Consider the following 16062-nt stretch of genomic DNA (forward strand, 5'->3'; position numbering starts at 1 on the left):
AGAATAGGTAGATAAAAATGATGAAATGTATATCTATAATACCTAGTTGAAGTGATTGCAATTTTTAAATCTATTAAAATATACGTGTATATTAAATATTCAATTTAAGTATTTATAAAAGTATTTATTAATAAGTTAAAATTTATTTATTTGTAATTAACGTTTTAGGTAATTTATAATATGTTTTTAGAAAAGTATTTCAAGTATTTGTATTTATGTTTTAACAATTTTGAAAGAGTATTCTAATACAAGTGATAGTAAGTTTTTAAGTTCGTATTTTGAATAGATACATTTGAAAAGTATTCTTAACATGACTATTAATTATTAATAATAAATTATTAGAAGGTTCAATTTTCAAGACTTAACTTCTGTTTTTCAAATAAAACTCCCTTTTTACTAGAAATTATTTAGTGGAAATTTTTTTTGAAAATTTTAATGTACCAAAATCAAAATTTGAACGAGTAGATTTTTAGTTCCTAAAATGTTTATATCAAGGAAAATAGACTCTTAGAAAACGGCATAAAAAATACACAACAAATTACAAATATGTAAATAGATACATACCTACCTAATTTATATTATACTTCGGTCATTTTTACAATAAATTGTATAAAATGTTGTTACCTAATACCTATATATTTGTATAAATTACCAACATTTTCCAATTACCATAGTTTTCATGCCTTCTATAATATGAATCATCCTATTATATAATATGCCGTAAAATTTATAGGTTTAGATCGGCACGAGCGAGGGAACAACGCATCGTCATCACCGTGAAACAGAGCCTCAACTGCAACTACTATGCACGTGTGTAGTGCGATAACTCAGATAAGCGTTGACCGTAAGTCATTTCTTCTCGTTTATCACGACTTGCACCGGACCGTTTGAAAACGAAATTTTGTGCGATGGTCGTCGTCGTCGCGGTGGACCGCGGTCATGTAGGTATATATTAATATGATAATAGACGTTCGCGGCCGTGCACGCTACGTAGGTATACACCGCTCATCAGTGTATCGCCGCGGTGAAACAGTGATCGGTCTGTCGTACGGAACGTATCGTCATTACGCGCGGTCCTTCGACGTTAAAATAATATTATCGTCTGATAATATTAAACATTTACGCAGATAATAGGTACGCTTGTCCGCGATATGTGATAAAATATATTTTCTAATTATGTAAGTGTTGCAACTTACTGTACCTGTAATAGTCGTGGTGCTTGACGAAATTCCGTAATTTTTTTTTTAACCTGCAGTCACTATAATATACTCACACGCACAGGCACATTTATATTTATATACCATAAATAATTGTATGTGTGCTGGCTAAAAATATAGATTTACCAATACTACAGAATCCTTCAACTGACCTCCGGCCAAACGACATAATATTATTACCATACCATGGAGTAAGTATACGCAGAAGTGAACGTTACGATAATAATAATTATAGTAATAATGATAAATAATTAATAATTATTTAGGTATATTTTGTACACCTAAATAATAGGTATTATATTTGGTTAAACGTACAATTATTATTATCGATAAATAGTATTTGTATAGGCCATAGGGATGATGATTGAAATCGTAAACGCGTTTTTGGTTACCTACATTTATTTAATTTTTGGAAGTATTACATTTACATAGACAGCGCATTATAAGTACCACTGCAGCATATGAGTGTAATATATAACATCGTCACGCAAACTGACATTTTAAATCAAAATATATATGTTATGCAATACATATCAACATAATAGGTGTATAATATTTAAGTATATAGGTGCCTAGTGTCTACCCACTGTCCACTGGCCGAATTTAAAATATTGGTAGGCAGCGAATTTAGTACAGTCCACTATATAGTGTCTATACTCTCTACATACGTGATTGCAGATCATATACATGTATATATAGTTTGTCCTTCATGAGTAATAATTATAGATAAACACATTATCATCGTCAATCATCATGAACAGAGTTATACCTATACACTATATCTGTAAACATCTTTTGAAATATTTTTCAAATAAGTAATAAATCATTTCAATGTAAAAGTATTAACCATAATATTTTCCAAGAAACATTTATACATAAATACATATACAATATACTTAACATAATAATATATTTAAATGCATTTACAAAATATTTCAAACATTTACTCTTCTATAACACACTGTTCAGGAACGAAATTATTATTTATTTGTAAAATTTTTTTGTATAAATTTTAAACAGGTATCTAATTATTAAGTTGAACAGAAACGAGTCAACAGCTGACCAATCATTCAATCCCCTCCCAATATATAGATTTGACATAATAAGTATAGGTACTGTGTATTTTTATTTTTTATCAGATAGGAATAATTTTTATTTTGTACTGTGTATTTTTCTTTTCGGATTTTTTTTTAATGCATTTGAATCACGAAAAAATACTTAAATACTTATAATATGAATGAGTTCATCGCATAATAATGTAGTATAGGCATATAGGCCAGTATATTAGGTATGTATAATTAATATATTATGTTATGGCATAAAAAAAAAAATGTTTATTTATTAGTCACCTATTTCCTATAATGCAAGACGTTAAAACTACGTAATTCGAGGTTCTCATGTTAAAAAAATAACTGTTTTATTTACGAAAATGACGATTGCTGGTCACAATTCTCAATAACCTTACTGTGGTGGTGGTAGTCATACAGAAGTAGTACAACTTCTAAGTGCTTACACGTGTACAACTTACTCTATGCTATAGCTGCGATTCAATTAATATATATACATGTATATACTTAGAGGAGGGGCAGTACAAAATATGATAGTGTTATCATCAGAAACGGTGCGTGTTATCAATCATATCATTTGGTGTTCAGAGTGTAAATAATATAATATTGTTGATGAGTGAGTTCCGTGTAATAGTCATTCTCCGTATTCAACAATAATAATTAATTTATAATAGATATATGTAAAATGTTATATCAGTAATAATTATTGGTGTCAATTGTTTCTATATAGTATATACGCCAGCCGATATATTATAGCAGGCAACTGTGTTATGTTACATAATCGATACGCAGACGGCTGTACTTAATATATTGATTTTATTGTTTTTTAAATATAATATACAATATTATGTTTTTTAATCAATAATGTATGTATAAGTATATAACCAACTCCGATTCGAAAATTATGGCATTATTACTCATACAGTAGGCATATAAACGAAGAAGAGAAACGGAGACGTATTACACACTTAGGTACCTGCCGGCTACCGGTTGTTAACATGTTGACGGATTTTAATCAAAATGTATGTAAAAAATATGCTTGCCAAACCTATGTCACTAATGTGCCTAGACATATTTAAATATACACTTAGATATGCAGTAAAAAGCCTTTAATCGTGTAATAAAATCTTGTAGATATAGAAAAAAATGACATCAATCAATTTTTTTATTTTAACTTATATCAACAAAACTTAATCTTACCTTAATATTTATGATTTCATATTTATAAGACTTTTAATGGACTTGATGTTAACCAGTAACAGTAACAGTTAAACACCATCGACGTATTAAATAAATTACAAATTGATTGATGTTTATTTTATGCTATACAAATATAAAATGTAGACATTATTTTTAAAGTTCATAAGCAATTATTGTTTTTTATAGTGATGGACATTTAAAAAATTGGGTACTTAGCACTTAAGTAAATACTCCTAAGATAAAAAAAGATACACAGTTTTGTCAAAAACAAAAAATATTGATAGTATTTGTAAGAAGAGTGGCAAATTTTTCTAATATGACGTGCCAAAAATTGCATGATTTTTGTTTTATTGTTTTTTGCGTGTCATTAAATTATAAAAATGTTATATAAATATATAAATAATATATATTTAATATAAGTAATGCTAGTATTTAACATAATAGTTTAGTATTTATTTATTAGTTTTATGTATTTTTTTTTTTTTTTTGTACACTTGATGCTATTTCTCATATATTCGGTTTATAATTTATAATTTTTAATAAAGAACACGCGGCATTGTATTCATCCGCGGTTTTTCCAATCAAATTTAATGAAATTTATTTCCAAAAAGATTAACTCGAATGAAAAGTTGAAGAAAAAATTGACAAAATAGCCAATGCTACCATCTTTAAAGTATAATCATTTGTTGAAATAACATTCTAATCATTCTATACTTTCAAAATTTTATTCTCTGTATTTTCGATCAAATTACCATCATACTCAATTTCTCCTAATTATTTTCTTAGTAAAACAAATTTTTGTTTCTGTATAATTCTCAACTGAAAATCTACAAGCTACATTTTAAAACCATCTAATGATTTAAATAACTATACCATAATCTTCAGTCCGTGAATGTTGAAATTCTCTGTTTCTACAAGCCTACAATCACTAGTATTTAATTCACTGCATTTTTTTCTTTTTCGTATAGACATATTAAATAATTTGCTTATAAAATAATTTTATTTATTTATTTAAATGAATATCAAAAAGATTACTGGACCTCACTAAGAAAAACTCAACCTATATATAGTTATCTTAGTTTACAAATATTCTATACGGTAACGGCATACCACATCACTGGGTATTAAATTAATTATTTGAGTCCCTAGAAAATAAAATACTTTTTGACAGCTGGTTTTTGTGTGCCAATCTAAGGTAAAATTATTAGCTGCATACAGTTCCGTCTTTACCCTATGGTTACGTGGGACACGAATAATTGAAATTACAATTTTAAATTGTAAGCTGTAACGTATTAATATTTAATATGACCATCTATAAAAAAATAATTCTAAATTCTGTAAAATAGTTTTTAGTTTTTAAAGTAATCATATTAAATAACTTTTGATGTTTTTATTCAACTTGTGTAGGCCTACTAAGATGGCCCCTTAAGCTCCGGGTGCCCATGGGCTCCTGCAAAGTTTAAGACGGACCTGGTTGCATATCCCCTTGGCCCTTGTACAGACCCCGTGGTTTATAGGGTCAAACTGATTATGTTATACTACTGAGTATTATATTTTGGTATTTTTGTAACGGTAGAAGAGCACGATAAAAGGCCCCACCCCACCCTATTATATTGCATGATATTATAGATTTAAATAGTATGAGGTATATAGTTTTTACGTTTTTGAAAGGTAATATCACACGTAGTTCTTATATAATTATGCATAATATCATCTTTCCTAATTTATTTGAGACGGATGTAACCTGGTTTATCCATTATTTCATACCGGTAGACTTATGATCATAAGTCCACGGTACAATCACTTACAAATCGACAGACGTAGGTAAATAATATACAAATGGTAGGTACATATTATGCACATACGGCCACTTTAACATTCAATAATGGTTATTCAATTTTATCTGTAGATAGTCTAATAATAATAAGATTTAATTTACAATTTTTATATAGATCATTTAAAATTTTAATTAATAGAATTTACAACTGCTATACGACTGTCATATAACACTTAGCTCTAACAATGAAATTTGCACCAGTCTATTATTTTAAACTCAACAAGTATTCCCTAAATATATTCGGTTTTCATTGAAACAAATTTTAACTTTCACTATATTTGCCATTTTACTATTTGTTATATCCGGAGTTATATCATAGTGATCGTGATCCGTTGGATCGTTTGCAAGACGAATATTTATACTGATGCAGTACAGCGAACCGTAGGCGATCTATTGGTACCTATAATTTATATGATCGGTATACTTACATACTATATTATTACAATAATACAATTTACATTTCTCTCAATCTTCGGTCAAGGTAGGACGAATATAGAAATATAAACGACGATACCGAGTAGCTTGAACCTACTCGGTAAACATTTTTTTTTTTTCATAAAAATTGAAGTCCTACCTACTTAATATGTTATATTTCAATGTAATGAATAACTATTGCATATAGTGGGGGGGTATTAGGATATAGTATTACGTATGTGTATACAGGTCCGGGGGAAGAACCCGCGCACACCCGTTTAGTAAGCATAGTAACCGCGGTTCGAATCGATTGTATATATCTAGTATTTATCTATACACCGACAGATATAGTCACCGAAGAAAGTGTACAAGTTTAAAAAAAATTGCATTTGGTTCATTGGTGTTTTTTTTATGTATTATCGTTGTCAAGAGAATTCAATTCGAGCAATATTAATCAAATTAATCGGAGAATTAATTAAATGGTTCATTTTGTTTGACTGCATGAATAATTTTCTTATTCGTACGTTGTTTAAGTATCGTTTTTAAGTGAGCTTGTTCAATATAGACAATAGTTATTTATAATATATATTTTTTTCACAGTTGAATAGATAAGAACGATTGATCGAATATAATAAATTATATACTTACAATATCGCTGTTACACGTACCATATTAACCGACAATTACTACAAGTGTAGTTATTCAGTTTCGTATACAAGTCATAGGGATGCGAAAATACTAAATCGTTAACCACTTGATTATCGCGAGTTAAATAAATTATATTTAGTTTTGATATTTCAGTTTAAGTTTTGAGTGTACAGTAATAATTATTATAGTATTAGGTACATATAAGAGACACGCCCGACCTTCCTGCAATAACTGTGAATTGAATAAACCGGTAACTATAAATCGCCATATCAGTTAATTTCATACGATTAACATTAAAGCTCGACTGTTTATTCTAAATCCTAAAGAAATATTATTTACATTGTTATAGATAGTATAATACCAGCCAATAGTTATGTTAAACTAATGGAAATACATAGAATATCTATTATATTGTATTATTTGTTTTAATCTCGTTGGAATCTTAATTATTTTCTATTAAAGAATTTAAACATTATTAAATCACTAATAGTTTATAAAAATCGTAGATAATGTTTATATAAATTTTATATTTTCCGGGTTAGGTTAGGTTATTTCCATCGTGTGTCTAATCTCTATAGTCTATAGATATATAGCTATATAGGTAAATATAAGTCATATTCTCAAGATAAAACAACTTAATTGTTTTTAAGCTATGTCGAGGTATTAAGTAGGTAAGCTGTTATATAATTGTTATAGCATTACACAAAAAAGTATAGACATACCTATAGAAAATTGGTATGTGTATTTTTTTTGTACATTTGTACTTTCGTTTATAGTATCCATGTGATTATACTATATTATTTATATATTTCATATCATAAAAATATTGAACTAATAGTTATTCTTATTTTATTAAAATTATTGAAGACCAAGATAAAAGCTAGTAATAGATAATCCATAAAATAAATTTTATTTATCAGAATAACTAGTTTAGAGTAATCCAAACGTAATTTTCAGTAGGTACCCGAACAAATTAAAAAACTCTAAAATTAGGTTAAAAAAATCTGTATTTATAATAATACGCTTATATACCTAATATCATATTATGTATTATATTTATTTTTTAGATACATTTAAAATGCTTATACAAACTCAATAAGACAAACGTTTTTTACCTGATATTGATTGACAACATATTTTTAGGGTTGTTTTGAATGAATTTGTTTACAGTTTTTTATAATTATTAATTTAATTTATAAGGGAAAAATCTTACTTATCCTATAGTTTAACGTACTATTTATTTTGTGACTGTAGTACCTATACCACATGGCACACATAATGGTCAGCAGTGATGACTTAGCATTCCATTTGATACGCGTTTGTAAGATATAAACCAATTTAACGTTAAAAATCGGAATGAGTAACCCACAAAATTATCAATAAGGTAGCAATGATAAGTGATCACAACAATTTCCACCGAAAACAGGAAAAAATGAACGTATTCGTCAATAATTACTATCGCTTAGTCAGAACTAGTATATTGTGTAGGAAGCACGATAAGTGGGTTATATTTTAGTCATAGGCACTCATAGCCCACGGGCGACGTTTTCCAATGAATGCTGAAATTCACCCCAATACTTAAATTGTTGTTCCGCATGAACTACACTTACTATCATCAAGCCCCTACGGCCCTGCCACCTCCAATAATGCTTCTATAGATTTATTGTGATCCATAATAAATTATTTTTGGTTAGGTATTATATCTAGACTCTCCAAACTGTTTAATTTAGAACAGAAGTAACTCACCGACTAGTATTAGATATAAATGTGATTTATAAATATGATTAACCTAACTTGCTATTCTAAAAAACTTATAATATAAAGATACCAGGACGTTAACTTCAAAATTGGTACAATGCTGGCTAATCCTACATAATATTTTAAATTTTTCGTAAATCATAATAGATTTATATGGTCTTACACTCTTACAATTTGATTAATTTTTTAATTGTTTTTATAGTTCAGTTCAGCCGATCACGTAATCTAGAGTCTAGACGTCTCTAAGGTCTCTATAGTCTGCAATGCATTCGCTAATGTCATCCTAATCTACAACAACTACTGTTTACTACGTGTCTACACGAGTACAACTATTTCATATTTCAGTATTCACATACCTATAGGCTATAAGATTATTTTAGAATAGTTTATTATTATTTATTTGTAGTTTTGGGAAGGCGCTGTGCGTGCCACTATATGTTATTTGTATTATTTATAATATATCGAGTAAAAAATATTGATGGCATGTTTCTAAGTCCTGACTGCTGAGTGACAGCGGTAGGTTTTATATCCGACGGAGTGCATATTATATTATGACTTATTGAAACGTTCGGCATAGCTATTGTTAATACTTACACCTTACACGGCTGCATTTTGTTATTCTATGAGAAATTTAATACGTTTCACAATCACAGAGTCGACGCCTATTCATATCAAACATTGTAAAATTTCACACAGTTTACAGTAATAAAGAACTAATAATTAATTTTTTTAATAGCTAGCATGTGTACTGTGTAATGTGAAATTAATATTCTATTCACACGAAGTTATAATTACTAAATTACCAATTAAACTGGATACAGTATAGATAATGTATTATTGATTATAATTTATTTAACTATAGGTATACATTATTCGTTATACCTATAATATTAATAATGTAAATTAGGAAATTGAAATTTTATTATCGATACAAACACAAAAAAAAAAATCAAATTTCTACTTGGCAGTTCATAATACATTGTATATAGTATATACATTATATTATAAATTACAGATAAAGTAGGAAGTTAGGCATTGTGTATAGTACCCTATTTTCGAGGGCAAAATTAGAATAAGTTTACGTTGTCCGGGTGTTGTATTTATTACTCAATTAAATTTGGGAATTGTAAGTTAAATATTGAAAATATAAAATTAAAATAATATGTCTTACTCGATTACTTTAATAAACATAAAAAATTGAAATAGACATTTCAAATATTATTATCTTTTCATAATTTTTAAATCTATTTTGTCCATTCAATTATTTAATTGTACCTACTATAAAAAATTAATATAATTGTCTAAAGGTGGTTTGACATAAATAAAATTAATATTATTTACTATTAAATTTTAATTATTTCAATTAGTTATTAATAAAATGTAATGCTAGATACATAGTAATATATAGTATTATATTGTTATTTATTTATTATTATAATATGACACTTAGAGTTACATAGAGTTGACCAGATTTTTTGCATTTACACCGGTTGACTTTCATAAAGCTTTACAGGTACAACTATACACCTTTGGCCACCCAAATTAGAAAATTATCATACAATGACAGACCAATTAAAGAAAGATTAGAGTATTAGAAATATAATATTTACATTTCCCAAAATGTTTGAACATAGTGCACAATGCATATTTCACTTTTCCCGTAAAATATGTAATCATAATCTGGCCTCCCTTGACCCTCGACAAAAAGCTTGTCGTAAAGCTGCAAAATGCGCACTACCTATAGAAGAACCTTTATACGCTTGCATGTAACTGCAATAAATCATGCAGGGGAAATAAATAAATTTTAAGTATCAAATCTCTATTCGCATTAGATAAGATTAATTATTGTTTTTAAATTACTGATTTAGAATTCTGTATGTTTGTTTTTAGAGCTGATGAAAATACGTATTTAAAACATAAACGAATGAAAGTGTACAGCTTGGAAACGAATTCTATCGTGGAGAGAAAATGGTAAGTTATTGTTTTCAAATGGTAACTATTTTTTTATTATTTTTTTGTTTTTTGTTAATATATTGCAAACTACTGGAATAAATAAAATTTAAAATTTAAATTAAGTCACTTATATTAAACTTTTAAAAAAAGCTAGTACGACTAGACACCGAGGCCATAAAAAAAAAATTCTATAATAATTATCATATACGATATACCTATATAATTAATAGCCAATAGGTATAATAAAAGTACCTAAATATCATAATATGTAACATAAATATTATATTCTTAACATACTCAAACATTTAAACAAGTTTCTAATGGTTGTTTTTGTTTGTCAATTTGCAGGTTTCTGGACCTGTTGACGTGCATGTTCGGCGTGGGTGCTTGGATACTGGTCAACAGTCTATATACGCAGCTTCCGTTGCTCGTGCAAAGCGCGCCCGAAGGCTGGAACTTGCCGTCGTACTTGTCGATAGCCATACAAATCGGAAACGTGGGCCCGCTGCTGTACAGTGCCTGGCGCCGGAAGTACGGAAACCGATACGACAGGCCGCTGACGATCGCCGTGCTTATTTCCGGCGTAACGTCCGTGCTCCTGTTGGCCGGGTTGTACGACGTGACGGGCGTTGTGTTCGGCCAACCACACAGTGTCGTGCTCTGTGCGCTCACGTTCACCATGGCACTGGTCGGGTGCACTAGTTCCGTTCTGTTCATACCGTCGTTGTCCCGGTATCCAGACATATACCTGGTCACGTATATGGTCGGTGAAGGCATCAGTGGGTTCGTACCAAGCTTGGTCGCGATCGTCCAGGGCGTGGGCACCACCACTTGTCGGACGGTTGAGCTGCCGGATGGGCGGACGTCGGAAGTTAAGTCGACTACAGATGCGCTCTTCTCGAGCGGTCCGTTTTTCATCGGCATTGGCGTGATAATGTGCGCCAGCACGGTGTCTTATCTGTGCCTGGAATACTTGCCGACCTGCAAGAGGGAAAAAATTCGGATACCATCGGAGGATGACCAGCTGCGCCGGAATATCGGCGTCGGGAGCACCGAAAACCGCAGTCATAGTCTGAACGTGTCGTTATTGGCTGTACAAGGTGCGATCGTGTTCTTTGCCAACGGACTGTTGCCCAGCATTCAATCGTTCTCATGTCTGCCATACGGCTACATGGCGTATCATTTCGCGACCAACCTGTCGAATATCGCAAACCCTGTGGCATGCTTCATCGCCTATTACACGAGTCGAACGTCTAAAACCGTAATATATATGCTGTGTAGCATATGCGTAGTGTCCACAATGTACATGCTGATGACCGCTTTTACGAGTCCGTCACCTCCATTGCGCAATTCGATCACTGGAACAATCTTGATCGTAAGTAAAAAATCACAACGTTTATGTATATATGTATAAATATAATTATGTACCTATATTCTGATGCTCGATGTTCGGTGCTAGATAAATTGTCTACAATAGCGGTTCTCAACCTTTTTACAACCTGTAGAGTATCACATACACGTTTTTTTAAATTTTCATGACTTTAATACATGATTCCATATTTTTTTTTTTGCTTATCAAAAAATAAATACTTTAATATAAGTATTAAATTCACAAATGTAAAATGTATTACCTTTGTACAATTATTAATATTATTATTATGATTATTGATTATGGACTATGGTTAGTTGTTTTGAAAGAACGAGGACGTCAATATTAGGCTCCATATTTGCAGATTAAAGTTTTAAATTATTATACTCATCAGTTCATATTTTATCTATACTTATAATAAGTTGGAACATATTCGAAACTTAAGATACAATACTAATATAATATATTAATGTTAATAATTTACTTTTTGTACCATTTATGAGCTTTTCAAGTACCACAGGTTGAGAATTGCTGATGTATAGTTTACTGCAGGATAATTTAAATGGTTGTAATAATTTTTTGAATTAATTTTTATTTTTGAAAAAAATAAATGGTTTAATAAAATAATCTGAAATATTTAAACATACATACTTTATAATATAATATACATATAATATTTTTATATAAAAAAAAAAAAATTTTATAATTTTTTATTACAGTGAATTTTTATGTTATAATTGGTTAATTTTCAATTAAATAGAATACATTTTTAAATGTGTTGATACATATGAACATTGATTATTAGTTTTTTTTTTAATTTTAATATAAAGTTTAGATAAGCAACTAAATAATAAGGTATACACTAATTTCCAATGCAACTTTATAATTTTACTTAGAAAAAATACATAACATTTCAAGTCAGAATTATAAATTAAATAATTGAATGTTACAATAAAATATGTTTACCTTAAATTATTAAAAAATCAACTTATTATTATTTTTTTTTTATATTCTAGGTTTTTATGTGGGTTTTATTCTTTGGATGTGCTTCTTATGTCAAATTATCAATAGCTGCAGTATTAAGAAATGAAGGTAACAGAGGACTATACCTTTACGGTTGCATCACTCAAATTGGATCATTATCAGGAGCATTGATTGGATTTTATTTAATTAACATTTTACAATTGTTAAAATCATATGAACCCTGTTAAGGGGTTTAATTAAATAATATAATTATAAATGTTCCTTTATACGATTAATAATTGTATCGAACTAAAGTATATTTTTATGAAATGTACAATATACTTAATAAATTAAACAATGTTATAGTATACATATGTAAAAGATTAATTAATCATGAAATGACAAACTTTGACTGTATAAATTATATGATATTCTGGACATCGATAACAATATTTGTGGTATATTCAATTCAAATTCTCTTTCTTCATTAGAATGATCAGTATCACTGGTTTCCGAAATATTCTATATTATACATCATAATTTTTAATATTACAATTACATAAAGATTTTTTTTTTTAAATAATAAAAAATACTTACAATATTTTCTGAAGCACTCAGTATGTTAGCATTTTGGTTTATTCCATTTGACAAGTCATGAGTGTTACTTGAATCAGCATTATGAATATCTCCATTATTGTCCTCCTCATGAATTATAGAGCCTCTTGCCTGAAATTTAGTAAAATGCAATCTTAATAACAATAATTTCTAATAAGTTGTCAACTTCACATTCTGTTAGAGTAGTTAATTTTCTTGATTAGTCTTAGTTTATCTCAAATGGCCATAAACAACTGGCTAGTATCTTGTAGTACCCATTTATGTGACTATGCGTATGTTAATAAATAAATATACTATACTTAGTACATTCTTAGACAGCTAAAAACTAACTCGATAATGTTTTCCAGAAAAATATATTATCTTTACAAGGAGCTGTGTTTAGTTTTAATTAGATATATGGCATCACATTAATTATGCAACTTGTGTAATGAGCTGCTTATAAGTTATTATATGTTATATTAGATAATATCTTAAGTCATATTTAAAATTAATATGTTGAATTAATAACAATATGAATAGTTGGTCATTCCAAACAAAATTCCTTATATTTGTAAAATTTAGTCAGTAATCAATTGTGTAACACTTAATAAAAGGGTTGATATTCTTGTCAAGTGGTTTAACTTTAAGTGTTAAATTAAAAAATGTCAATCTAGGCCATTAACTAGGATTAGATCTACTATTATCTATATGTATTTGATAAAAGTAAATGTACTGCTGTGGTTACTAATAACTAGTAAGATTTAGGTTTCTTTTTTAAATCTGAGCTTAAATTACATTCTCATATCAAGGTACTTTGTAGTAGAGTATTCAAATTTGTCTTTGTTATAAGAGTAACAAAACAATTAAAATGTGTATGCTCTCTTAAAGCTGTGTTTGTGCTATCTTTATGGTCTCTCAGGATTCCTAAATGACTGCAGACTCCTTTCACTAAGGAAGAATTTTTATTTTTAAGCAGTTTTCAATCAATAATAATTTTTATAAAAATTATTCACTCCTCACATGATTATATACCAGCAATCACTAATGGATAGGCTAGGACTTACTTCTATAGCAGATAGAAGACCAGAAGAGTAGAAATTATACTTAACAATTAGCCAAATACATAATTAAATAAACAATGTAGAAACAATTTAGAAAATTAAAAGTATCTATCTAATTCTAGTTTTGTATTTATTATTGTATAACACTTATTGACATATTGTATTAGGTAAACATTTCAAAAGGACAATGATACATTTTTAAAAATTCAAGCTTTGTATTCCAAATTTATTACTTCAATTAAAACATATTATGATGATGGAAAAAAGAATATACAAAAACATAAACATCTAAATTAATATTATTAGAATACATCAAAATAAACTGCAGACAAATATGCACCTACTCGGTGATATTATAATGCATTAAATCAACAACAAAAATTGAATGAATTTAACTGTGAACATTTAACGCGTACCTACTGGGTATTTCATGTGTTTTGGATGGTGTTCAAATGCACAGTGTTATGTTGTAACATATTTAGAACTATTACCGGTTCTTCTTCATCAGTAGATGGCAATAAGTTGTATGGATAGTTCCATAGGTCACCACGTTGTGTGATTTCTACAAAGTCATCATCGTCAGCCAAATCGTCCATTGTTAGATCGATAGTTTCCATAGTGTCCAGTATGTGTAACGGATAAACAAACCTGTCACAGTTTTCATCGTTGTCCCGTATCATACACATGACCGCTGTGTTGTACCACCTGCACTAGCGATCTGAAAATTGTTATGTTTTATCAGATACAAAATGTTGTACAACACTATTATAATTATTAAACATATTGTGTTGTTTTTAATCACAAAAAGATGTATAAGGTATAAGCTGCAAGTAGTGGTATGACAAGTAAGATTAAACGTAATTTGATAATTAGTTATTGACATGCCTATAATAATGTCTATACGATAAATATTGGCGTAAGTACAAGCGGTATAGCAGTCTAGGTTCTTACCAGTGAAATGGGTCAAAGAATCGTACGTTTAGGTTGCGTCGGTTTCAATCGTCGACTTCAAATAGTTGTAATTTATAGATGCGTATAATATTATACACCGTAACCTGTTAACGCGTAAATTTGTCGAGTAGTGACTATAATGGAAATTGCCAATTGGGCGATAACTATTTGGCAGTATTTACTACTTGGTACTTATTTACAAAAACAAAACAATAAATCTTTATCAATTCGATTCGCAAACTGTTCGACAGTGTGCCACGCACGTTAAAAATATATACTGTAAATTATCATCATAATATCATATTTTGGTTTTTACGATTCAAATACTTGACATACCTACCTCAGGCTGCAATATTATGCTATAACTATGGAATAATACCACTGTATCAGTGTGCGAATTATTACTATCGATGTTCGACGCTATCCAATACCTATCCGATTGTTGATATTCAAACTATCAAACTACTCAGTATTTTAAATCTTTTCTAAAAGTCTGGCACTCGGGTGTTAGTCACGATAATAAAGTCTCATATTAGTTATATTATAGTCTTATGCCCTTAAAGATTTTTTTTTAATCGTAATATCGTCTGACTCTTAAAGACGGCCAAGACTCGAGAGGCAACGCTGTTATATGAAATGTTTGAATATTAAAAATTTTTAATTAGTTTTCTATGGTCTAATTGTCATTTTAAATTCTTACTTCTGAGTAGAGGCTCGGCAGAATGTATTGGCTATAGAATGGTGTGTTTATTGCTACGTTTTGGGACAGAAAATTTGCTTAAATCTTCAACTTTGAATGTTGTTAATGGATTCTGATTCTGATTGAAAGTTTGAAAAAGTAGGTACTTATTGGAAATGGAAAATCTAAGTAAGTGTAGATACCAGTATACTTACTGAAAAACATGAATGATATATTTTTAATCCAATTGAATTTGTTGATAATATACATTTTATGTCTATAAAAAAATATATGTTAAAATTAATACATTTATCGCATCGTTCAGAATCTAAAATTATATTTCAATAAGTA

The 16062-nt window shown here is 29.0% G+C and overlaps 2 protein-coding genes across 7 annotated transcripts; one reads left to right on the forward strand and one right to left on the reverse strand.

The window, feature by feature from the left end:
- Positions 1-752: 752 nt before the first annotated feature.
- On the forward strand, positions 753-12794 carry LOC114125116 (solute carrier family 52, riboflavin transporter, member 3-A). Of its 6 annotated transcripts, none has more exons than XM_027988619.2 (4): positions 753-1408; positions 10032-10112; positions 10443-11469; positions 12480-12794. In XM_027988619.2, the coding sequence occupies exons 1-4, from the start codon at positions 1404-1406 to the stop codon at positions 12672-12674; spliced, it is 1308 nt and encodes a 435-aa protein (XP_027844420.1). In that variant the 5' UTR covers positions 753-1403; the 3' UTR covers positions 12675-12794. The 6 variants fall into 6 exon arrangements, with proteins under 6 accessions (XP_027844420.1, XP_050060829.1, XP_027844421.1 ...); XM_050204872.1 differs by lacking the exon at positions 753-1408 and adding an exon at positions 2382-2505; XM_027988620.2 differs by lacking the exon at positions 753-1408 and adding an exon at positions 2917-3306.
- LOC114125119 (uncharacterized) lies at positions 10207-15363 on the reverse strand. The gene is made up of 6 exons (XM_027988627.2): positions 15033-15363; positions 14573-14799; positions 13024-13152; positions 12834-12948; positions 11523-11593; positions 10207-11452 (listed from the first exon to the last, which is right to left on the reverse strand). Exons 2-5 carry the CDS (start codon positions 14765-14767, stop codon positions 11550-11552), a joined length of 483 nt encoding a protein of 160 aa, XP_027844428.1. The 5' UTR covers positions 14768-14799; positions 15033-15363; the 3' UTR covers positions 10207-11452; positions 11523-11549.
- Positions 15364-16062: the final 699 nt, after the last annotated feature.

This window comes from Aphis gossypii, chromosome 3 (genome assembly GCF_020184175.1).
Source record: "Aphis gossypii isolate Hap1 chromosome 3, ASM2018417v2, whole genome shotgun sequence".
NCBI lineage: Eukaryota > Metazoa > Arthropoda > Insecta > Hemiptera > Aphididae > Aphis > Aphis gossypii.